Raw genomic sequence first — 27,093 nt, 5'->3', positions numbered from 1 at the left:
GAACTGACTTTGTTTTCTTTGGCACTGAACAACTGGCTTCTGTCCATTTTGATTGCTGTTTGAATTCTGGTGTGTAATGGTGAATCCAAGTCTTTTCCATAGTAATAAATCTACTCACAAAATCAATTTTATTCTTGTTAAAACGCTCCAATCACTGTTCAGAGATTTTCATGCGAGTGCGTTTTTGATCTGCTGTGAGCAAATGCAGCACCCATCTTGCTCAAAGCTTTTTCATTTGCAATTCTTCATGCAAAATATATCCTACACATTCTTTTGAAATGCCTATAGTCTCAGCAATTTCACACACTTTGACTTGCCGGTCATCCAATATCATATCGTGCACTTGATCAATGATTTCTTGTGTTGTTACACTGTTTGGATGTCCTTCACTTGGATCATCTTCAAGACTGGTACAGCCATGTTTAAACTCGACAGCCCACTTCTTAATTGTTGAAAACGAAGGAGAAGAGTGCCCATAAACTTTTGTGAACTTCGAATGAATTTCTTTTGGCGTTATACCTTCTTTTACAAAGCATTTTATAACCGCACGATACTCAATTTTATCCATTTCAAGGGATACAGACAACACTTTTGCTTCAGACAGCTGTATAAAACAAAGTACTTGATAGAATGACTTGCAATTTCACATAGATGCTTATGACAGATGTACCAACTTAGAAAAAAAAAAAAATCTTGCCGATGGTATCACCATCTGTGGTCGAGGCCGAGAATTTTTCAGACCACCCTCATATTTTTCTCTCTTTAAATGATATGTATTTTTATTCGTTCTAAACTGGTGTTATCTTCCCATATTAAATCTCTTAAACATACAGATCCCAGAGAAGTCCAAACGTATTCAGTAATAATGCAGTTAGTAAGGTCTTTCCAGTTGAATTTTTGCATATCTCTATGCTGAAACTTATGACAAGTGTGTTTCTGATGTAGAAATTCAGCCTGTTCTTTTCTTTATTTTCTCAAGTCTTTTCTGTATCTTGGGATTGATTTCTTACTCTATCTAGGTCTCCAACCAGGTCAAGTTTTTACTTTGTCTACCGCTCTAATAACTCAGTTATCCAACTATAATTGGATAATTCTTCAATTATCCAACAATAGTAGCATAGCAATTCGCCTGTTGGATAATTGAAGGATTGAATAATAACTGAAAGTACATTACTTGCTGCTTAGTTAATTGAAGTTTGTTCATTTGAAGGTAAGATAATTGAGAGATCACTGTACTTCTTTTCCTTTCAATTAGACTACAAGCACAAATATCTTCATCTTCCTATTTTGAACTTTGCTTTTATCTTCAAGTTTAGTGTTGAATAGCTGTAGAGTACTATACTTTCATAATTCCTGTGAATTTTTCAGTAATAAAAAAATCATGCATAGCATTTATTTTCAGGATAATGCACTTATGGCTTATCAGATAGCATTTGATCTATATGAAAGTGCTACTCAGCAGTTCTTGTCTAGAGTTCTTCAGGCACTCAAAGCAACAGCTCCGATTCCTTCATCAGTGGTATCACCTCTAATGAAAGCAGAAGAAAAGAAAGAGACTGATGTGTGAGTGTCTGTCTAAATTATTTCTTTAGCTTTTACATATTTTTAGTTTCTTGCATCTGACCAGAAATGCTAAAGTATAACTTAAGACTAGACAAAAATATATCATAATTCTAAGATATTTTAATTATACATGAAAACAGTAATGTATTTAGAAGCACAGTCTAACCCTTATCGTGTTAATGGTACATAAAGCCATTGAGGCCAAAAGTAAAAAGTTCAGTGCTTCATTTTCAATTTTCACATGAAAACTGATGAATCTCTAAAGGATGATATCTATAAGTTAACAGAAGAATGCAACTTCACTTCCAGATCAGGTGCTACTAATTTGGATCCACAAATAAAAGAAAGGGTGGAACGAAATTTCAACAACTCATGAAAGTGACCTGCAACAGATCATGTGAAAACTAATAACAGCAGTAAACAACAAAGGCATTTTTCCTCAGTCGTGTATGTGAGCTCAGCCTGACCTAACCTCAAAGAGGTTAGGTCAGGCTGAACTAAAAGGGAACAAGGACAACTATGAAAACAACCAGAAGAAAAATAAAACATCAAAACGGTAGTTTTTAGTGTTTCATTTTGGTGTTTTCTGTGGGACTTATTGAGCCATGGTCAATAAGCCCCACAGAGCCTTCCAAATTCACTTCACAAACTTCACTCCAACCTCTATCGTGTTCACTAACCCAGCTACTTTTTCTAGTAGAGACCAAATCTCATTTCTCCCAAGCATTACTCATCTCAGTTTTCCCTGTTACACTCTTTGACTACTTCGAATCTAAGGGTGGCACCTGTGTGTGTGTGTTCATTCTGACATACCATGCCATCATCAAATTCTTGACATGTTACCTTTAAAGGATATACAGGCTATGATAGTACTATATTAAAAATTTACTCATTACTAACTTCCTATCCACAAGTTTTCTCCAAATCAATCTGTTACCTGTCAAGACTCCAATATTAACAGAACTTATTCCTTGATGATAACAATGTTTTTAATATGATATTGCCATTGATGCCATCTGTTCATGCCCCTAATCTTTCTCGGGACTCATATCTGCATTCTCTAGTCTTTGGTCAAGTGTTTTACTTCTAACCCAGCTCTCAGATCCATAAATTAAAATTGGTTTGAACACTGTTTTGTATACAGCTAATTTAAGTTTTTAATATGATATTGCCATTGATGCCATCTGTTCATGCCTCTAATCTTTCTCGGGACTCTCATATCTGCATTCTCTAGTCTTTGGTCAAATGTTTTACTTCTGCAGACTAGTAGCAGATTTATTTCGAAGTATAACATCATCCGCATAAAGCAAAGAACTCACATTAACATCTCCAATTTTGATATCAGTTTTAATACCACTTTCCTTCATAATGTGATCCATATAGATAATGAATAACAGAGGGGATAATGTACATCCTTGTCTCACACCAGATTAATATTAAACCATCTTCATGTATTACCTTCAATTCTAACTGCTGATTTACAACTCAAATAAAGACTAAGCATTGCTGATATAATGCCCCATTGACACTCTTGGCACCTTGTCATATCTCTTTTCCAAATCTAAAAAACTTAAATAATCTCTTAAAATAATATTCTTAATTTCTCATGATTTCTCTGATCCTGACAGCCTCTATTTGCCTGAATCCATTTTGTTCTTCACCAAGCTTCTCTTTCACAATCCTTCTTAACCGTTTCTTAAGTATACTTGCATAAATCTTACCAGGAACACTTATTAGAGAAATACCTCTGTAATTCTCACATTCAATTTTATTTCCATTTATATGTGTGTACTATGAGATCTCTACTCCAATCATCTGGAATTCATCCCTCTTTCCAACTCTTCTGAACTATGCAGTGCAGTTACTGCAAGACTTTTATACATCCATACTTGAGCATTTCTGGTGGAATATCATCTATTCCCAGTGCCTTTCCACATTTCACGCTTTTAATGGCTTTTTCTACTTCAAGTATGGATATGTACTCCTGATTGCATGCCTGATCAGTGTTTTTTTTACCACTGTGCTGTCACTGATTGTTTCATTTACCAATTTTTCAAAGTAATTACTCCATACTTCAAGGATATCTTTTTCTCCAGTTTTCATGTCATCTTTATCATCTTTAATTCCTTTTACAGCACTATTTCCTGCATTTCTGAGCTTCTTCAACAACCTTCAGAATATCTTGCCACCTTCTTGATATTTATTTTCTATGTTCTTTCCAAAGTCTTCCTATGACTTTTGCTTAGCTAGTTTTACATGGTGTTTTACTTGTTTTACAAGGAACTTTTAATATACTTTCTTCTTTTCCTTCACTGCCTCTTTTACTTCCTGTGTCTACCATGGAGTTCTGATTTTTCTATCCTTGCAGACAATCTCACCACATGCCTCTATGGCTGAATCAGTCAGTTTTCTTCAGGATTTGCCACTGAATCTCCAAGACTTGGTTCCTTTTCTCAAACTCTTTCATATTTTCTTCAATAATCTTTGTGTACTTTAGTCTACAGTTCACACCTGAGAGTTGCTCAAGTTTTATTTGCTTTAAAACATTCTTACATGTTCTTCTTTTCAATATGAAATTCAATTTTATCCTGCTCAAGACTAAATAGTGATCACTTCCAATTTCAAATCCTCTGTACACTCTGGTGTCCTGCACCAGGGAGAAAACATCACTACCAACAATAACATAGTCAATGAGACTTTTTTTATTCCTTGCTTCCTCTCTCCAAGTGAATTTTTGCACATTTTTATGTTGGAACATTGTTAGTAATAACCAGTCCATGTCCTGAGCAGAAATCCAACAATTGTCATTATTATTAGCTTTGCTCTTTTCTCCAAATTTTCCCAAAATATTTTTGTATGTCTGACAATCATTTCCTACTCTGCGATTTAGATCCCCAACAAGGACCAACTTTTCTTTTTGATTGTGTCATTTGCTTTTTCTAAAGCTTCAAAACATTCCTCCACTTCTACCTTAGTAGAACTTTCTGTGGGACCATAGGCACAAATAAGTCTCATTGTCCAGTTCCCCATTCTGATATTTGCACACATCACTCTACTTGAAATTGCCTGCCATTCAAGAAGATTAGCCTATTATTTAGTGTTGAATACTGGCTACTCCTTCTTTTCCTTGATTGTCATTGCCTGAATATAACATTTTGTATTTATTGCTCAGAAAGATCTCACCAGTTTTTGTCTCAGTCATCCCTATTATGTTGATGTGGGACTTATCCAATTCCTCATCTAGCTCTTTTTTTCTTTATTTGCCATTCAGGCCTCTTATGTTGATTAATGATCTTGACCTCTGATGATGTTGAGTTGGGGTGTGTTTTAGGATTTGTTCCAGTAGCTGACTTTTCGCTCTGTGCCTTGGTTCCCTGGAGAATACAAAAGGGGCCTTGTTTAACCAGATTATGCCTCAGCTGGAATGAAATTCTGTCACGTTTTGCCATCATTTTATATTGTGGTTTAAGCCAGTAAGAATACAATTTGGTTGGCTAAATCCCAAATAGCCAGCCCATCCTCGTTTGTTTAGTATCAATGAAGATACGAAACAGGGTGCACCATGAGAAGGTGAGGATTTGACATTAGGTCAGCATCCTCCACATTCCTTTAAAGACTGTGGAAGTCTCCTCTCATTTATACAGCTTTGACTCTTAAGCACCCCCTTGCCATACCATGCCAGAGAGTATCCAACTTAGAATTGCCTGCCTGACTCTCCCTCAAATGGCTTTGTGGTATGCTCAATCAAGATCTACCTTCCCTTAGTTTTATTTTGGGCTTGGGTTAATCATTAACAGTGCTTCCAAAACAGACTGTCAGAGCAAAAAAAAAGCAGGAAACTTATATTGTGTTCAAATGGCACCCAAGCTTTTCGGGCTCTTGTACAAGCAATTGGGCATAATTTTTGTTTATTGCTTCTCCCATCGCAGTCTCACCCACATGGCTCAGTTGTTTCATTATGCACAGAAATAACCAGTATCTCCTGACTTCTTTTTTCTCGAATGCATGCATAACTGATCCTGGTTAATGACCATTCCAGATGCCTGATACTCAATGCCTCCTCTATTCTTTCACTAGAAAGAAATCAGAAGAATATTGTCCAAGCTAGACTAGAAAAATTTCCTGGTTCTAATGGCATTCCTCTGATTATTTATCCTGAAGATTTGTGCAGAATTGATTCCTGTTCTGTGTTGCTTGTTTATGCTTTTGTACTTCGCTACATCTACTCCACAGCATGGAAAGTGACCCAAGTTGAACCCATTTTCAAGAAGAGTGATAGATCACTAAGCCATCTCCCAATATTTCTTATCTCTCTGCTCTCTAAAGTAATGGAGAGAATCATAAATACCCAAATCCTACGTTATTTTATTGGTATTGTATGGGTACTTCTATGGAGTTCTAAGACGCACTGTGGGAGACCAAACTATCAACACAATATCTATTGTACCTCTTTTAAAAACCATTAGCAGACAAAGCACTCAAAACTGACTTGGGCAACCCATTTCATTCAATTCACCACTCTCCCAGTGGAAAATCTAGTCCCCAAGCCCTTGCTAATCACATTCTTGCTCAACTTTTAAGGATTATGTCTTGTTCTGCCCCCCCCCCCCCTCTAGTCAAGTGTGGAAACATGTCCCCTGTATCAATCCTATAAAATCCTTTAACTAACCTAAATTCCCCCCTCCCCTTTTTTTTTTTTTATTATTGAGATCGAGACCAACTTTTGCAATCCACAAACCCTTATTGATCCTCATAGAAGCATTCCACACCATTCACCATCTTGATCACTTGCCTCTGGATCCTTTCTACACTTTCTCATCCCAGAAAACTCAGGTGACCAGACCTGAGCATAATCCAGACATTGTTGTATCAAGGCTTTATAAAGAAGAATGATAATTTCCTTATCTCTTCTTGTTAGTGTGTTCCTCAATAACTAAGTAATCCTGTGAGCTACCCTTGTATATTTTAGCAATATGCTCTCTAAACTTCAACTCTTTATCTACTACATCTATCCCCAAACCCCTGGCTTCATCAGTTTTCTGGAGTACACTTTCCTCAATGTGGCACACACCTTGTAATCTCTGTGTCCCAAAATCCATAACTTGTCAATTTAATGTGAAAAACTGTAATCTATTATGTTTTGCCCATACTGTCAGCCTGTTGAAATCATCCTGCAAGCTCTTTACATCACTTTGATTAACTGTTATGCTATCCAGCATTGCATCATCAATCAGCAAACAACTGAATATCTCCCTTCAAATAAATTCCTATATCATTTATGTACAAATTAAACAGTAATAGTCTCACCTCAGATAATTTTGAACATGGTTCAAAATATTAGAATATTCCAAATTTTTCTGATTGGTTTTGAGGAGAGCATAGAAATAGGATATATTTCAGTAGCTGTGGGACTGACTCGTGTGTGTGAGGAATTGTTTCTGCATGGATATCAGCTAATAATTTGCTAAACATGGGTCGAACAAGGGAAGCTCTCTATCGGAAGCTAAGAAGTTTTGTATGGTGTCTACACGAAGAAGGCCACTCACAGTTTATAGCTATGGAATTAACGTGTTCTCAAGCAAGTGTGAGTATAGTATTGAGACAGTATTCTAATAACCAGAGTTTTCAAAATAATTGCTGCAATGGCAGTTGAAAGTTACCATATTTACTCGAATATAACTAGTCCTTGCATATATCTTGCACCCCTGATTTTACTTTACGAAAAAAGAATTTAAAAAGTTTCACATATAGTTTGCACATTAAAATAGTTTAAAACTTTAAGAAAGAGATAGTGAATGTTGTTTTGGCAGTTTCAGATATTTTGGAATTCGGTTGAAGAGAATCAGCATTTCAACTCAACAATCGTTGACTTACCTTTGTGGTTGAGTTGCACAATCTTTTGTTAATACCTTACCAGTCATTTGCATAGAGATGGAAGCAACCAGTAGAGGAAATGCAAGAGTGAGAGCCTTGACTTCTACTTGATCTTGGATTTCTTGAATTTTGAGAGCTTGGGACATGATTTTGCCAGAAATAATTAATTTAATTACAGAAGCATTGTTGCTAAAAGATTCAAATATATCGCATGATGAAGGTGAGCAGACAAGTGCGTAAATAACATTGGTAATTAAAATTTAAATGCATTCATTTTATAAATAATGTGAGCAATTATAAATTACAATGAATACAGAGGATTTAATTATAAAAGTCAATTTAGTTTACGAAAATTCCTGCATATATCTTGCACCATGATATTTTAATTTTAATTTTTGGGGAAAAAAGTGTGAGTTATATAGCAATCCCTCGATTAATGAGCCTAATGCATTCTTTAAAACAGGCGCATTAATCAAAAACACACTAATCGAATATAATAACCTATGGGAAAATGGATAATTCATTCCTCAGATTTCTTTTTTGACCCTTAAATTTTTTTTTTTTTTTTTTTTTTTATAAAAGAATTAGGGTATATCTCAGGGCCTGGTTAGAGGAAAACCATGAAGCTAAAAGACAATAAAACGTATTCAGAATATAAACTTATTATTCAGCTTCTTAACAAAGAATTGAGCTAACGTAGTTTGGCGGGCATTCTGTTTCTTTTTTTCATACAACTGACGGTATGGCCCTATTGCCTCTTCTGCAAATTTTACTGGTTCTCTCTTCCCGAGGTCAGTTTCTAAGCATTGCTGCTTAAAAACTTCGATTATACGAAAACTATTTTCAAATTGTTTCTGTGAAACCTCTTTGGGCTTGTCAGTGATTAAATTTTCTTTATATTCTTCAGGATCTTCTCGCTGTGTATCTAAATTTAGCAGGTCGAAATCACTCAACTTCTAGGAATGAGATTTAATTTATTTAGATTCATTTGAAAAGCCTCTAAAAATTGTTTGCACAATGTGGAAGAATGTGCTTCCAAACGGCTTGCAGATTGCTAGCAGTAATTTCATTTGACTTTGTGACTTTATACCCAGGCTGAGATTTCTCTGATTTGGCTAGAAAAGTCTTGGAAGGCATTCGCTTCCAAAAAAAAGGTCAGTTTCATCGACATTAAATCACATTGATCACAATAGTCTCCTTCTTACACAATTTTCTTCAAAATCTCTGGATATCTCCTTATCTGCACTTGCAGCTTCGCCTGTGATTGGAACATTATGTAGGCTATTTCTCTTTTTGAAATGCTCAAATCACCCAGCACTAACGTGGAATTCTTCTTCTTTTCCATCATTGACAGCCCTTTTTTTCCAGGTTACAAAGAGACAATGCTTTTGATTTAATAAGGCCAGTGTTTAGCAGGATCCATTTTTGGTTACAATCTTCGATCCATGTAAAAAGTCTCTCTAATTCTATCATTATAATACTTTGATTTCGAGTGCATGCATGATGAACTTGAAGCAGCCTTGCCTTTCTCTTTGTATTCAGCAGTTGATTCACCCATTTTTGTGTTCTTTTCCTAGCTCTGTTCTGGACTCACCATGTTCATTTTTCTTTATTATTTCAAGTTTTTCTTCCAATGAGATTACTTTTCGAATCATTTTCACACTTCTATTTTTTGCTCACTAATTCTTTTACTCATGATTAAAGGTTAGGAAAATAATTTAAAATAAAAAATTAAGGAAAACAATTGCACATGAAATGATCAGCAAAATTCTATGTAAAGCAGACGATATAAATTTTGGCAGTAAATTTGGAATATAGTGTACATGGAAATTGTGTAGTATGCCATTAAAAAATAACTTTGTAAAATATTTCAAATCGGTAACTAAATTATTTCATCCTGGTGAGTGATTTTTTAAATAGTTAGCCATAAAAAACGAATAGATCAAAAATTTTTAAAATCTGTAACATTTATTTTTAAGATGTATATAAGCGCACTAATCGAATTTGGATATCGAAAAAAATGACGCATTAATCAGGAGCGGATTGCAGTATTTGAGTAAATATGGTAAAAACTACATCAAGAGATGAGAGGAAATTGAAGAATATTGTGAAGAAAAACCACTTCCAAAGTGTAAGGTATTTTCACAGGAGATGGAAAGAACTAGATGTGAAGCTATGAAGTTAAGGCGACTTTACAAATTGGGTTTTAAATCACATGTGCCTAAGATGAAGCCGCTTATGACTTCCAAGCTAACGACAGCTGGAGTGCAATGGTGTAAGCAAAGACTTTTGTGGGGTCAAGAGGACTGGAAAAAGGTACTTTTTAGCTTGTTTTGATTAAAAAAAAAAAAAAAAAAAGACTTTGAACCACTAGTAAATAATATGCCCAACATTTACGAATGGTTATAAAAGCTAAGAGGAGATGCAACAAAGTACTAATTATCGTGTTTCCCTTTGACTGTAATTTTTGTACATTTATTTTCGCATTCTAATATTTTGAACTGTGTTAAATATTATTCTAATTTTGTGAATGTTTTCAAATAACAATTTTCTTATAATTTTTATTACATGTTCATGTGTTTAGTGTTTACATGGTTATATCATCTACTAAGTAAGTAGATTTAGATTATGCTAATTCAATTCTTAGCTGGTAATGAGCGAAGTATATTTCGTTATTAAAAACTGTATATCAGAACTGAACAACCAGTATAAAGTTTGAACATCAAGGAAAAGAATTTGGTATTGGGAGAGGAGTAAGGCAAGAAGATCCTATTTCGCCCAAATTGTTTCCTGCTACATTAGAAGAAGTCTTTAAGAACATATCACGGGAAAACTATGGCATTAGCATCAATGAAGAAAACTCAATCACTTATGTTTTTTTGCAGATGACATTGTTCTTTTTGCAAAAATGAAGAAGTTCAGGAAATGCCAAATGACCTTGATAGAGAAAGCAGGAAAAAAGGGTTAAAGATTAATCTAACTGAAACAAAACTGATGATAAATGCAGATCATTTAGTTAGTTTTAAGGAAAAACAAGATAAATAAGTAGAAGAATCACACAAAGAAACAAAGCATTTTGGTTGAAGGTTACTTGTTAAGAGATTTACTTATATGCCTAAAAAAGAAAGATCTTTAATATATACAGTATTCCATTGTTTACATATGGAAGTGAGATATGGGTGACAACTAAAATACAGGAAGACAGGTCATGTGGTCCAAAGAGTCTTGGAAGGAAGAATGCTCCATGTAAAAAGGTATAGAATCAAGAACTACTAGAATTAGGGAGATGACTGGAGTAGAAGATATTGTGAAGTGTTGTAAAGTATGTAAGTGGAGATGGACTGGCCATATTAGTAGATTGCTACACAAAAGGTGGACAAAATTAAACACTGACTCAAGAGAAGTAAAGGTCATCAAAGAACAAGATAGAGACATGATCTATAAAGATTTGACATGAGATGGTGGACACTGGCTAAAAACAAACAGAACTGGAAAGTTGAAGGGCAGGAAGGGGGCAGCCTATATCCAGCAGTGGATAGATAGAGGCTGAAGAAGAATCATTCATTTAATTTGTTATTTGTCATCCTTCTCCTCCTCAGGGATTTAGGCCCAGCAGCCTGTTCCAGTGTTCTTCCATCTTTTTCTTGGTCTTCTCTAACTTCTGTGTCCTCCAACTGAAAGGTATAGATATATCTTTTTGGGTGGCCTTGAACTGCCCATTCTTTCAGTATGTTTAATCCACTTCATTTAGTATTCGTGTTTGTCATCTAAAATTTTTGTATTGTTTCAAATCATGTTGCTTAATCTATCCATAAATTTGGTGTCACTTAAAACCAAATTGAGATGGTGTGTCTAATCTTAACTGAAATCCTTAGTATCTGATTTTAATAAATTCTACTGAACAGATGTATAAGTTAACAATTTTTTTAAGTATACATAAGCCAGTTATTTGCTAATATTGAATTGAATGTTTTTTAAGTGAAAGTATGGAGGTTGATGAAAAAACACCATCCCCACCACCTGTTAATGAGCCACCAAAGCCTAAAAAAGAAGATTTAGTAAGTCAATCTTTGAAATATCAGCATTTTGAATCTGATAATTTAAATTTGCTTTTTTATGTTTCATTTTTCTGTTAACACTTGCTTAATTAAATTACAGTTATGCTTCTTTTTTTTTTCTATTTTTTTAAAGATGTCAATCTTTGAAATATCAACATTTTGAATCTGATAATTTAAATTTGCTTTTTTATATTTCATTTTTCTGTTAACACTTGCTTAATTAAATTAGTTATGCTTTTTTTCTCTTTTTTAAAGATTTTTTTAAAAGATGTTGCATACACTTCAAATATTTCTCCAAAAGGGCAGCTGCTCACAAGTGAAATATATAAAACCATTTGTATATTTTATAGATGTCCTGCATTATTTTAATTAATGATATTGTGTGCATGCATGTTTTTTTTGCATTTATGTATAATATTGAATTGTATTTGGAGTATTCTGAAACATTCTATCGCTTCCAATGTAAGACAAAAAAAAACTTTTATGGTAATAGGACTACACTTTTTTTTTAGCAACCTACATGTAGGCTTAAAATTAAAGGATTATTTATTAATTATAATTTTTAAATTTGAAAGAGTGACAAATCAGACATATCTGGATAATGCAAAAATTCGAATGATGGTCACAAGTACAGCAAATTTTAAGTAACGTAAAAAATGAGTAAGATTCAGAAACAATGTGAAAGGTGAAAACCAAATACACAAATAATGATATGTCAAAAAAATACAAATAAAACCATAAATGAAACAAAATTTGGAAAGCGGTAAATTTAAAGATTATGAAATTAAAAAATATAATGAGCTAAAAACAAACTAATAAAGATAACCAGCCAGCTGTATATAAATAATGGAGTAGAAGATATTGTGAAGTGTTGTAAAGTATGTAAGTGGAGATGGACTGGCTATATTAGTAGATTGCTAGACAAAAGGTGGACAAAACACTTGGAAAGCAGTAAATTTAAAGATTATGAAATTTAGAAATATTATGAGGTAAAGATAACCAGCCAGCTGTATATAAATAATGGTGTGCTGTCCATTTTGGTAGATTGTCATCAGATAAGATAGTAAAACTGGTTTGTTTTTCTATCCTTTATATTTTCTTTTTTATCCCTTATCATTATAGAAAGTACCATTCACAGTTGTTGATTCACATCATTTTTACACTAGTAGTCATCAGGATAATTTACAGTGGTGCAACATTGTAAATTATCCTGATGACTACTAGTGACAAGTCAAACATGACAGTCAACAGTAAAGACCACACTAGCATAAAGAACACGATTATAGCGCTGTATCCATCAATTGTGTATGAACATATATGATTGTAGTTGAAGGAAGAATAGTCAAATACTTGAATCGCTATCACAAACAAGAGTGTGAATAGAAGTGTAGTAGATGTGCTCAAAACCTATGCTGCTGCTATTGTTTTGAATCAATCAAAAACATCTAAGGCTATGACATCATTTATTATGTTTGTGAATTGTGTGCATACTCTTCTGGCCAGTTTGCCTGTTATATGGTAAAAAAAAAAAAAAAAAAAAAATTTCTGGAGCAGAAAAGAAAAAATCCTGTCACTTCTGTATGATATCATCTAAACTTACCTTCAGTTATGTTGTTATATGGATTCTTTGTGTCCTTAGAACCTATGCAGCAAATATCATTCATAGTCAAACTCTAAATTGGTCAATTTTTTTTTTATTCTGCTTCCATTCTTCACCAAAAGAGACTCAAGACCTGAAAATTCATATGAAGAAATACATAAGAGCAGTGTAAAAATTGAAACACTCAAAACTCACGTCTTAAAAATACTGTTTAAGACACTTCATATACTGTAGATCCCAGTTAATTTGAAATTCATCTCATTTTCCTTCTTGTATTAGTATCACTGGCCTGTCATTGCCAAGTAATTTGATTTATTAGAAATCTGTTGCTTATTAAAAGGCAGTTAACCCTATCTGCATTGTCTGCTATTTCTATAAATTGTGTTTGTTTTACTTGCATGTTTGCAGGATGAAAAATCTGATTTTTTTGGGAGGAAAAGCCTTGCTACCTCCATGGAGACTGGCTAACTCATCCATTTTGAAATTCAAGGGATTTGAATTAAGTGAACATTTATATAGTTTTTTTTCTCCATTCCTTTAACTTTTCACTGACCATTAAGTAATGTACCTTACATTTCAAATCGGAAGCTTTTTGTGACTTACATAGTGTTGGATCACATGTAATGAGTACCAAAAAAATTATTTAACTTTGTTTATTTTTGGTATTTCTGTCAGTTACTTTTAGTTATTAATTATCAAAAGCAACCAGTTTTTTTTGTTTCTTATGGCTTACAAGTGTTAGAAATTGACAAAATAAAAAAATATTTTTTTTACTTTTTTTGCACATTAGCTCTATTAGCAAGATAAAATTACAAATTTTCAAGTTTGTAAATACATTATAATTAGTATTTATATAGATGGCTAACTTGAAACAGTATGCCACCCAAAAAAGACCCCTATAGGATCATTCGATGTGAAATCATCAAATTAAAAAAAAATGATGGCACAATATGACAGGATTTCATGCTGGCTGGTGTGTCACCCAGTTAAACAGACCCCCCATTATTTTTGCCAGGGAACCAGGGCAAACAGCGAAAAGCCAGCTACTTGAACAAATCCTAAAACATGCCTCAACACAACATCACCAGAGTTCAGGATCAGTACTATCAACATAAGAAACCTGAATGGCAAAGAAATAGAGCTACTCGAGGAATTGGATAAGTACCAGGTCGACATAATAGGAGTGACTGGAAAAAAAAGACAAAAACTGGTGAGATCTTTTCTGAGCAATAAATACAAAATGTTATATTCTGGCAATGACAAAGAAAAGAAGGGTAGCTTTCAACACTAAATTTTGTGCCTATGGTCCCACAGAAGGTTCTACTAAGGTAGAAGTGGATGAAGTTTTTGAGGTTTTAGAGAATGCAACTGACACGATGAAAAAAAGAAAAGTTGGTCCTTCTTGGTGAAAAGATGTTGAAAGTTTATTTTTCACTTGGTCAGACTATAATACATTTCGTTTAATCCTTTATCCAAGTGTGTGCAAACAAAGTTTGTACCTGAAAGTATCTTCAGGACTGGGGTAAAGTGGTACAACACAGGGCAACTCCTTGCAAAGGTGGAGCAAGCTACCAACACTCCTATCTCAGTATCTCCCTTAATGCAAAACACATCTCCTTGCGGATATGTATAATGTTATGCATTAAGGGAAGGGAAGAGAAAGATGTTGAAAGTTTATTTTCCAGTTTATTTATCTGACCAATTGAAAAATAAACTTTCAACATCTTTCTCTAAATCCAGAGTAATTTAATAAAAAGGTGGCACATCGTTTGGGAGCTCCTATAGGAGGAGATGACCTTGCTAATGCTTCTGCCTGGTATCTCCACTTGGGCCTGGCTCCCACTGAAGAGAACTCAATAAAGGTCGAAACTAGTCTGGGTAGTGGCCCTTCCCTTTATGCATAACATTATACATATCTGCAAAGAGATGTATTTTGCATTATGGGAGATACTGAGATAGGAGTGTTGGTAGCTTGCTTCACCTTTGCAAGGAGTTGCCTGGTGTTGTACCACTTTATCCCATATCCCAGTCCTGAAGATACTTTCAGGCGTAAACTTTGTTTGCACACACTTGGATAAAGGATTAAACGAAATTTATTATGGTCCTTCTTGGAGAGCAAAATTGTAGAGTAGGAAATGATTATCAGACATACAGAAATATTTTGGAAAAATATGGAGAAAAGAGCAAAGCTAATATTAATGGCAAGTACCTGTTGAATTTTTGATCAGGGCATGGACTGGTTATTACTAACACAATGTTCCAACACAAATAATATAGTCAATGAGATTTTCTTATTCCTAGCCTCTTCTCTCCATGTGGACAAATTCACATGGAGAGAAGAGGCTAGGAATAAGAAAAGTCTCATTGACTATACTGTTGTTGATAGTGTTATTTTCTCCCTGGTGCAGGACACTAGAGTGTACAGAGGATTTGAAATTGGAAGTGATCACCATTTAGCTTTGAGCAGGATAAAATTGAATTTCATATTGAAAAGAAGAAGAACATGTAAGAAAGTTTTAAAGCGAATAAAAGTTGAGCAGCTCTCAGATGTGAACTGTAGGCTAAAATACACAAAGATTATTGAAGAAAAAATGAGAGTTTGAGAACAGGAATCAAACCTTGGAGATTTAGTGGCAAACTCTGGAGAAAACATTGATTGATTCTGCCAGAGAGGCATGTGGTGAGGTTGTCTGCAAGGATAGAAAAATCAGAACTCCATGGTGGACACAGGAAGTAAAAGAGGCAGTGAAGGAAAAGAAGAAAGCATATTAAAAGTTCCTTGTAAAACACTGTTTAAAACTAGCTAAGCAAAAGTCATAGGAAGACTTTGGAAAGAACATAGAAAATAAATATCAAGAAGGTGGCAAGATATTCTGGAGGTTGTTGAAGAAGCTCAGAAATGCAGGAAATAGTGCTGTAAGAGGAATTAGAGATGACAAAGATGACATGAAAACTGGAGAAAAAGATATCCTTGAAGTATGGAGTAATTACTTTGAAAAATTGGTAAATGAAACAATCAGTGACAGCACAGTAGTAAAAAAACACTGATCAGGCATGCAATCAGGAATACATATCCATACTTGAAGTAGAAAAAGCCATTAAAAGTGTGAAATGTGGAAAGGCACTGGGAACAGATGATATTCCACCAGAAATGCTCATGTATGGATGTATAAAAGTCTTGCAGTAACTGCACTGAATAGTTCAGAAGGGTGGGTGTTCGATCGCGGAGTGATTTTTGGTCGAACTCTTGTGTATTCCTCCTTAATTACAAATTTAATTAAAACAGAAAACATAATATTTTATTTATCATTATTTTTAATTAGCTTTAAGTGTATTGCTATTGTTTATTTATATTTTGTTAAAATTGTCAAATCAGTGATTTTCTTATAAGTCCAGGTAAATGAATTAATTTGGATCAGTGGAAGTCAAACAGTGAGCCGAGTGAATACGATTATAAGCAAAGTGTAAAAACTCGATTGTAGCTTAAATATTTCAAAGCACATTACATCGATTTTTTACTTAGGTTAAGTCCCATGTGAATATTGTAAAAAAATAAACTTTGTTTGTCTTGGTATAGTTTGTATTAGATGTTTTTGTAAATAACTCTTTTGAAGCTAACTGTATATACTGCTTTAATAAGAATATGTTAGAGTGTTAAAAACAAAGACAATGTTTTTGTCGCCGAAGCTGTACATGGCGGCATTAGAAAGATTACAATGAAACTTGTATGTATGAGAAAGGCTTGCAGGCTCTAAGTGTAAACATCTCTGAAGTCAGTCAGAAAGAGTTCAAACAACTTTCCGATGGCCGGCAACTTACAATCAAAAGAAAGCAGAGGAGAACAAAAGGTGTGCCAAACTTAAGATGAAAGACTCATACCAATTCTTTGGGGGTTGCCAAACTTCATGCGAGGTCTCAGAGGAGGCCTAATAAAAAGGGACTGAAGCAAGCAGAAGGGGTCCTGTCCCGGTTCCAGAATTGCTGTCAGAGAGGAGGCCGCCTGGTCCAGAGTCGCTGTGAGAGAGACTGCCCAGATCCACGTTGCTTAAAAGAGGAGTTTCCCACTTCCAGAAAGGAGCTTCTTGGTTCAAGATGTCGCTAGAGAGAGAGAGAGAGAGAGACTACTTCTATGCTGCAGAAAAGGTTTCAAATTGCCGAAAGGAAGAGTTCCAATTGCAGGAGAAAAGTTTCCAGGCCAGGTTAATGTCAGACATTCACCAGTGTGTTGCGTTTTCATTATAATTTGATGAATCAAACGACTTCACTGATATTGCTCAGTTAATGGTATTTATTCGCATGGTATTTCAAGATTATTCAAGTAAAGAAGAACTTTTGAAAATTATACCATTATTGGGAAGGACTAGGGGAGAAGACATTTTTTTGGCATTTGATGAATTTGTGAAACAACACAAACTTCCACTTTTTAAACTTGTGTCTATTACTACTGATGGTGCTCCTGCAATGATAGGTAATAAATCAGGCTTCATTTCATTATGTAAAAACGATGACAAATATCCAGATTTTTTAACGTACCACTGTATTATTCACCAACAAGTACTGTGTAGTAAAAGATTAAACACAAAAGATGTTTTGGATATTACATTTAAAATTGTAAATTCTGTTCGAGGAAAAGCCCTGCAATGGCAGTTATTTAAATTACAGGCAGATGGTACATTATTGTACAACAGAAGGGAACTTCTGTTGTACAATAATGTTCGCGGCTCAGCAGAAGTCAATTTTTACAAAGATTTCTTATATTAATTAACGATATAAAAATTTTTCTTGATGAAAAAAGAGATATTTATCCACAATTGAGTGATAAAAGATGGTTGTTACACTTAATATTTTTAGTGGATTTAAGATTTCTGTACGAAATTAAGCAATTTAAATTTAGAGTTAAAAGGTAGAGATAAAAATTTAATTGACATGTTAAGTTGAATAAAAACTTTCCAACAATACTTACTTTTATTAAAGAAAAATATAAATGACTACGAAGTTAGACATTTCCTATATTTAGTAAAATTTTTTGAACAAAATCAAGAAATGCTTTGCTATGATTTAAAAGAATTTATTCATGAAATAGAATTAGTTGAGGAAGAAATAAATTCAAGATTTAAAGATTTTGATAAAACTTGAAATGATTGTATCTTTTATCAATAATCCATTTCAAGAAAATTTCTGCTTTTTCAAATATGACTGTCATAAGAAATCAATAAAAAAAAATCAAAGTCATAAAAAAAAATCGATTGGGGTGCTTAAGGGTCAAAGCTGCATAACTGAGAGGTGACCTCCACATAGCCTTTAAAGGAATGCGGAGAATCGACCAGGGCTTATGACCTAAATCCACTCCTCACCTTCTCGTGGTGCACCCTGTTGAGTATCTTCCTCGATACTGAACGAACAAGGATGGGTTGGCAATTTGGGGATTTAGCCGACCAAATTGTATTCCTATTGGTTAAACCAAAATACAAAATGATGATACAACATGACAAAATTTCATGCCGGCTGGAGCGTCGGCAAGTTAAACAAGGCCCCCATTGTGTTTGGCTGGGAACCAGGGTGAACAGCGAAAAGTCAGCTACTGGAACAAATCTGAAAACATACCCCAACTCAACATCACCAGATTTAAAGATCGGTACTATCAACATAAGAAGCCTGGCAAAGAAATGGAGCTACTCGAGGAATTAGATAAGTACAGATCGACATAATAGGGGTGACTGAAACAAAAAAGACAAAAACTGGTGAGATCTTTCTGAGCAATAAATACAAAATGTTATATTCAGACAATGACAATCAAGGAAAAGAAGGAGTAGCCATAGTATTCAACACAAAATACGAGGCTCATCTTCTTGAATGGCAGGCAATGTCAAGCAGAGTGATTTGGGCAAATATCAGAATGGGGAACTAAACAATGAGACTTATTTGTACCTATGGTCCCACAGAAGGTTCTACTAAGGTAGAAGTGGAGGAATTTTTTCAGGCTCTAGAGAAAGCTACTGACACAATGAAAAAGAAAAAGTTGGTCCTTGTTGGAGATCTAAATAGCAGAGTAGGAAGTGATTGTCAGACATACAAAAATGTTTTGGGAAAATTTGGAGAAAAGAGCAAAGCAAATAACAATGGCAAATACCTGTTGGATTTCTGCTCAGGACACGGACTGGTTATTACTAACACTATGTTCCAACATAAAAATGTGCACAAATTCACATGGAGAGAAGAGGCAAGGAATAAGAAAAGTCTCATTGACTATGTTATTGTTGATAGTGATGTTTTCTCCCTGGTGCAGGACACCAGAGTGCACAGAGGATTTGAAATTGGAAGTGATCACTATTTAGTCTTGAGCAGGATAAAATTGATATATTAATATGTAAGAAAGTTTTAAAGTGAATAAAAGTTGTACAACTCTCAGATGTGAACTGTAGACTAAAATACACAAAGATTATTGAAAAAAAAATGAAAGAATTTGAGAAGAGAAACCAAACCTTGGAGATTCAGTGGCAAGCCTTGAAGAAAACCCTGATTGATTCAGCTAGAAAGGCATGTGGTGAGGTTGTCTGCAAGAATAGAAAAATCAGAACTCCATGGTGGACACAGGAAGTTAAAGAGGAAGTGAAGGAAAAGAAGAAAGCATATCAAAAGTTCCTGGCAAATAAGTCAGCTTGTGCTCTTAGAGAATACAGAGACAAATGTAAGAAAGCGAAACACTTCGTAAAAATAGCTAAACAAAAGTCATGGGAGGAGTTTGGCAAGGACATAGAAAAATAAATATCAAGAAGGTGGTAAGATATTCTGGAGGTTGTTGAAGAAGAAGTTGTTGTAGAAATGGAGGAAAGAGTGCTGTAAAAGGAGTCAGAGATGATAAAGATGACATGAAGACAGAAGAAAAAGATATCCTTGTAATTACTCCATACTTCAAGGATATCTTTTTCTTCTGTTTTCATGTCACCTTTTTCATCTCTGACTCCTTTTACAGCACTCTTTCCTCCATTTCTACAACAACTTCTTCTTCAACAATCTCCAGAATATCTTACCACCTTCTTGATATTTATTTTTCTATGTTTTTGCTAAAGTCCTCCTATGACTTTTGTTTAGCTATTTTTACAACGTATTTTTTCGAAAAATTGCTAAATGAAACAAGCAGTGATAGCACAATGGTAAAAAATACTCAACAGGCCTACAGTCAGGAATGCGTATCCATATTTGAAGTAGAAAAAACCATTAAAGGCTTGAAATGTGGAAAGGCAGCAGGAGTAGATGATATTCGACCAGAAATGCTGAAGTTTGGTGGTATAAAAGTCTTACAGTGGCTGCACTACATAGTTTAGAATGCCTGCTCAGAGGGACGAATTCCAGACGATTGCAGTAGAGCTCTCATAGTACCCATATATAAAAAGGGAAATAAAACTGAATGTGAGAATTACAGAGGTTTATCCCTACTGAGTGTTCCTGGTAAGATCTATGCAAGTATACTTGAGAAACGGTTCAGAAGAATTGTGGAAGAAAAGCTTGATGAAGAACAAGCTGGATTCAGGTCAAATAAAGGCTGTCAGGATGAGATCTTCACTTTATGACAAATAGTGGAGAAATCATGGGAACATAACAAAGATTTGTATTTAAGTTTTGTTGATTTGGAAAAGGCATATGACAAGGTGCCAAGAGAGAAGCTATTCAAAATGCTACAGTTATATGGTGTCAATGGGGCATTATATCAAGCAATATTTAGTCTTTATTCGCATTGTAAGTCAGCAGTTAGAATTGAAGGAAGTACAGGAAGATGGTTTAATGTTAAATCTGGTGTGAGACAAGGATGTACATTATCCCCTCTGTTATTCATTATCTATATGGATCACATTATGAAGGAAAGTGGTATTAAACATTATATCAAAATTTGAGATGTTAATGTCAGCTCTTTGCTTTATGTGGATGATATTATACTTCTAAATAAATCCGCTACAAGTCTCCAAGATTCTCTGACTAAATTGAATAGCTGTTGTAATAGATATGGTATGAAGGTCAGCAATAAAAAGACAAAAACAATGAAAATAGGCAATTTCATTGAAAATGTCAACTGTGTTGTGAATGGAGAACCTGTGGAACAAGTAAAACATTTCAGCTACTTAGGCACGATTTTTAGTGAAGATGGTAAATTAAATATAGAAATAGACAACAGAATCAACAAATCTGGTATGGTAGGAAGTCAACTGAATAAATTCATATGGAATAAGAGAGAAATTAGTCAAAACCTTAAATTAGCTGTGTACAAGACAGTGTTCAAACCATTTTTAACTTATGGATCTGAGAGCTAGGTTAGAAGTAAAACACTTGCCCAAAGACTAGACTGCAGGTATGAGAGTCCTGAGAAAGATTAAGGCCATGAACAGATGGTATCAATATTATATTAAAAACGAGGATATTAGAAAAGAACTTGACATTGTTAGTGTGTAGCAATGTGTTAGCAGAGCTAATCTCAGCTGGTATGGTCACTTCAGAATGGGAGAGGAAAGATTAACAAGTGTTCTCTGCCAGGTTGCCAGGAAGAAGACTCAGAGGAAGACCAAGATATAGTTGGATTGATGTATTAAAAAGCGTTAGAAGACAGAAATATAAGATCTGATAATATTTTAGTCTTGATAGATGACAGATTGATTTAGAGGAAAATTTTTGATAGGAAGCTAGTAATGATGTTTTTCATGTAGTAACCATCATAATATCTTGTTCAACCCTTGAGGGTACATTTCAGGAATTTGATGATGATTGACGATGCAGATTTTGTAGTTCGATGAAAGTAAGTGTTTTTCATCATCATCACCAAATTCCTGCCATGTACCCTCAAGGGGTGTACACGATATGATAGTACTACATGAAAAATTTACATCATTACTAACTTCCTATCTACAATTTTCCTCCAGATCATTCTGTTACTTGTCAAGACTCCAATATTATTAGATCTTATATTTCTGTCATCTAAGGCACTTTGTACCGTATCAATCCACATGTATCTTGGTCTTTCTCTGGGTCGTTTTCCTGCCAACCTGGCAGAGAACACTTGCTTTGTCAATCTTTCCTCACCCATTCTGTTTAAATGACCATACCACCTGAGATTAGCTCTGCTAACGCATTCCTGGATGCTGACAATGTCAAGTTCTTTCCTAATATCCTCATTTTTAATATATTGCCATTGATGCCATCTGTTCATGCTTCTAATTTTTCTCAGGACTCTCATATCTGTGGTCTCTAGTCTTTGGTCAAGTGTTTTACTTCTGACCCAGCTCTCAGATCCATAAGTTAAAACTGGTTTGAACACTCTTTTGTATACAGCTAATTTAGTGTTCTAACTAATTTCTCTCTTATTACATACAAATTTATTCAGTTGACTTCCTACCATACCAGCTTTGTTGATTCTGTTGTCTATTTCCATATTTAATTTAGCACCTTCACTAAAAATCGTGCCCAAGTAGCTGAAATGTTTTACTTGTTCCACAAGTTCCCCGTTCAAAACACAGTTGACATTTTAACAATTCTACCTATTTTCATTGTCTTTGTCTTTTTTAATGCTGACCTTCATAGCATATCTATTGCAGCAGTTATTCAATTTAGTCAGGGAATCTTGCAAACTTGTAGTGGATTTATTCAGAAGTATAACATCGTCTGCATAAAGCAAAGAGCTGACATTAACATATCCAATTCTGATATCATGTTTAATACCACTTTCCTTCATAATGTGATCCGTATATATAATGAATAACAGAGGGCATAATGTACATCCCTGTCTCACACCATGTTCTTGCCAAAGTCCTCCAAATGACTTTTTTAGCTAGTTTACACAGTGTTTAGCTTTCTTACATTTGTCTCTGTATTTTATAAGAGCACAAGCTGATTTATTTTCCAGGAACTTTTGATATGCTTTCTTCTTTTCCTTCCCTGCCTCTCTGGCTTAATCAATCAAGGTTTTCTTCAAGGATTTCCACTGAATCTCCAAGGTTTGGTTTCTCTTCTCAAATTCTTTCATTTTTTCTTCAATAATCTTTGTGTATTTTAGTCCACAGTTGACATCTGAGAGCTGCTCAACTTTTATTCACTTTAAAACTTTCTTACATGTTATTCTTTTCAATATGAAATTCAATTTTATTCTGCTCAAGACTAAATAGTGATCACTTCTAATTTCAGATCCTCTGTATACTCTGGTGTCCTGCACAAGGGAGAAAACATCACTATCAACAATAACATAGTCAATGAGACTTTTCTTATTTCTTGCCTTTTCTCTCCATGTGAATTTGTGCACATTTTTATGTTGGGACATGGTGTTAGTAATAACCAGTCCATGTCCTGAGCAGAAATCCAACAAATATTTGCCATTATTATTAGCTTTGCTCTTTTCTTCAAATTTTCCCAATATACAGGGTGTTCGGGATAAATTTGACAGTTTCGTAAGGAAAAAGAAAATCTTCTTTGTATCTATTAAATTTAATGAATTGACAAAAAACATTACAGGCAGAGTTAATTACAATACTATCAACAAGATTTACTCAAAATAACCACCATTAGCATCAATCACAGCTTCAATCCTGCTTCGGAACCTCGAACAAGCTGATGCTACAGTCTCCCTGGGAAGGGCCGCAAAAACTGTTTTAATTTTATCCATTAACTGGGCTTTTGTATTACTGGAAGTGCGATTGGTGTCTTTTTCAACTGCGCCCCATACAAAATAATCCATGGGGTTAAGGTCTGGGGAGTTTGGAGGCCAAACATTTGGACTGGTGAAGTCGTAGAAATTTTCAGACAACCATTTTTGACTTTTCCCAGAGGTGTGGCAAGGGGCCGAATCCTGCTGCCATACATACGGCCTACCATTGGCTACCCTTGTTATCCAGGGCTTGACTACAGTGTTTAGCAACTCCACGTAGCCATCTGAAGTCAACCTGAGGCCCTCTTGGAAAAAATGCGGAGGCATCACATTGCCTTCAGAGGATACACATCCGAAAACCATCACAGTTTGGGGAAATTTAGTCTGCATTACACGAGGAATGTCCTTTGTACTGTATGCAAGCCATCTGTTATTCTGCGTGTTGTGTTTTTGATCCTGGCAAAAGTTTTTCTCATCGGAAAAGAACCAGATTGTTTGTGGTTCCGCAGGATGTTTCACTTTGCTTAGAAGTTTCTTCACGTTTATCAAACGTTTTTCACGTGCCTTTTCTGTAAGCAGCTGACCTTTGCGGCGCTTGTATGAGTAGTAGCGGAGGTCTTCATTGGGTGCAAGCTTCATAGTAGAGGCTGCAACATTCATTTCACGTGACAAAGCCCGAATTCCAATGCCAGGGATATTCAACACCTGTTCCTGCAGATTTGCGAGGAATTCTGCTGTACGAACGCAATCAGATCGTCTGCTAGGGATCTTTCTTCTTGCTACATCCTCGTAGTCACCATTGCAAGTCTCTAGTTCATGCCTGATTGTTTTTACTGTATTCAGGGAGCATTGGGCAGCAGTCGAAATATCCTTATTTTGATGGCCGGCACGAATCATCATGATACAAGTTATTCTCTTCCATGATTCAGGTGGGTTCCAGCTATCCATCCTTTCTGACATCTTGTATATGGATGAAGAAGGGTCCAACCTTTTAAATGAAGAGAAGTGTGTGTTAATACATGTAACTTACGGAAAAATATAATTAATTATAAATATGTCAAATTTATCCCGAACACCCTGTATTTTTGTATGTCTGACAATCAATTCCTACTCTGCTATTTAGATTCCTAACAAGGACCAACTTTTCCTTTTTCATTCTGTCAGATGATTTCTCTAAATCCTCAAAAAATTCCTCCACTTCTACCTTAGTAGAACCTTCTGTGGGACCATAGGCACATATAATTCTCATTGTCCAGTTCCCCATTCTTGTATTTGCCCACATCATTCTACTTGAGACCGCCTGCCATTCAAGAAGATTAGCCTTGTATTTAGTGTTGAATACAATGGCCACTCCTTCTTTTCTTTGATTTTCATTGCCTGAATATAACATTTTGTATTTATTGCTCAGAAAGATCTCACCAGTTTTTGTCTTTTTTGTTTCAGTCACCCCCCTTATTATGTCGATCTGGTGCTTATCTAATTCCTCTGCTAGCTCCATTTCTTTGCCATTGAGGCTTCTTATGTTGATAGTACTGATCTTTAACTCTGGTGATGTTGAGTTGTGTTGTTTTTTCAGATTTGTTCCAGTAGCTGACTTTTTGCTGTTCACCCTGGTTCCCTGGTGAAAACAGCGGAGGCCTTGTTTAACTGGGCGACGCCCCCCAGCCGGCATGAAATTTTGTCATGTTGTATCATCATTTTGTAATTTGGTTTAAGCCAGTAAGAATTACAGTTTGGTCGGCTAAATCTCAAATTGCCAGCCCATCCTCGTTCGTTCAATATCCAAGTAGATACTGAACAGGGTGCACCATGAGGAGGTAAATATTGGACATTAGGTCAGAAGCCCTGGTCGGTTTTCCGCATTCATTTAAAGGCTTTGTGGAGGTCTCCTCTCAGTTATACAGCTTTGACCCTTAAGCACCCCAAGTAAGTTTTTTGGTTACTTTATTCTCTAGGTGGAAGAATTTTTTTTTTTAAATTATTCCAGGCATCCTATTAATTGTGGCAGCCATTTTTATGCAGTGGGTCCACAAAATTTTTATAATTTTGGAGGGTTTGAAAATTAATTACGACTAATAAGCTGTGATTAATTCCATCTTTATTTTTTTTTTTTTTTTTAACTCTTGTTTTAATGCCCAACGTGTGACTTATTTGCATTATCATTCAACAAACCTAATGTTATTAAAAATGGCAGCCACCCTTTAGGTGTTACTAGTTAAGATTAGGAACTGTGCTCGCCAAGTAGAACTTTGAGGGAATGCACTTAACTTTGGTTAAAGGATAAGGAAATCTGTTGCCTTTGATTTCCTAAAAGTTGGGGCTAAAAGAATTCTGTATTTTCCTTTGATAAAGAAGAAAAAGGCATTAGATCGACTCCCCAAACTGTTTTATCCCAGTGGACAAAACAGATTTTCAGTTGTCGGCTACAAAAAACTTGTGCTGCTACGATGATTAATGTTCATCAGGGATTGGAAGCTCTCTGAATGTTCCTCCTCTTCCTTCCATTTCATTTTATTCTCACTCCTTTAGACCTATGTCGATTTAAACATAAAAATTCATTCACATCTGATTTTTTTTTATTCTATGTGTAGTAGAATATGATATTCTAGATCACCTTGAAGTGTTTATTCTATGGGGAAAAAAAAAACTCCTCAAACAACTGACTTTGAAAACAGTTATATGGGAAGACCAAATAAAAGCTTCAAATTTTTATGAGAAATACTCTTTATGGGTGGATATGAAGCACAGTTGGTCCTATTATGTTATTTTTATCCATTCAGCCTACTGCCTTTCAAACATGAAAACTGTAATTTTTTTTTGTTGCATGTGACAATAGCAAATGGCAGGAGGGGGAACTGCATGAATAGAAAGCAAATGAAAAAAAAAAATTAAAGAAAATTAGCATTTTTGTATGTGTACATGAAATGAACATCTTATCTGAAGAATGCTATTCAGATTCTGTTCTGTTCTAACAGCATTGCTGGTTGCTAGAACAGAACATTAGATATATTTAATGAAGACGTTCAACATGAATTAGAGATGCCAAGAAATTATATTCTTGATTTCACCCTTTATCCAAGTATAAGCAAACAACGTTTGTGCTTGAAGTAATTTCGCTACTGGGCTACTTGTATGTAGAGGCTAATGCCTTTACATCAGTTGCCTCGGTATCCCTTAATGCAAGGCACATATCTTTACGTACATTGCTATGCATTATGAGAAGGGCTACCCAGACTGGTTTTCGACTTTTATTGAGGTATCATCAGTGGGAGCCAGACCCAGAAGAAATACCAAGTTTGAACTAATGCAGATGTCATATATTTCCCCTATACAACTAGTCAAAAGTTGTCATACCTTATTACTAAAATACTCTG

General features: G+C 34.9%; 1 protein-coding gene across 1 annotated transcript in view; it reads left to right on the top strand.

Moving 5' to 3' along the window:
* The window catches only part of Rpn2 (Regulatory particle non-ATPase 2), a 481,557-nt gene that overhangs the window by 96,900 nt on the left and 357,564 nt on the right, over positions 1–27,093 (top strand). Inside the window, exons 8-9 of the mRNA XM_090411420.1 lie at positions 1,403–1,563; positions 11,417–11,495. Of these exons, the coding sequence (XP_090267546.1) occupies positions 1,403–1,563; positions 11,417–11,495 (240 nt within the window). The remainder of the gene's footprint in view (positions 1–1,402; positions 1,564–11,416; positions 11,496–27,093) is intronic.

The sequence above is a fragment of the Typopeltis vanoorti genome, chromosome 21 (genome assembly GCF_054136105.1).
Source record: "Typopeltis vanoorti isolate ZY-2024b chromosome 21, IOZ_Tvanoo_1.0, whole genome shotgun sequence".
Lineage (NCBI taxonomy): Eukaryota > Metazoa > Arthropoda > Arachnida > Uropygi > Thelyphonidae > Typopeltis > Typopeltis vanoorti.
Note: the sequence above shows the minus strand (reverse complement) of the source record. Positions and strands in the feature narration are given on the sequence as shown.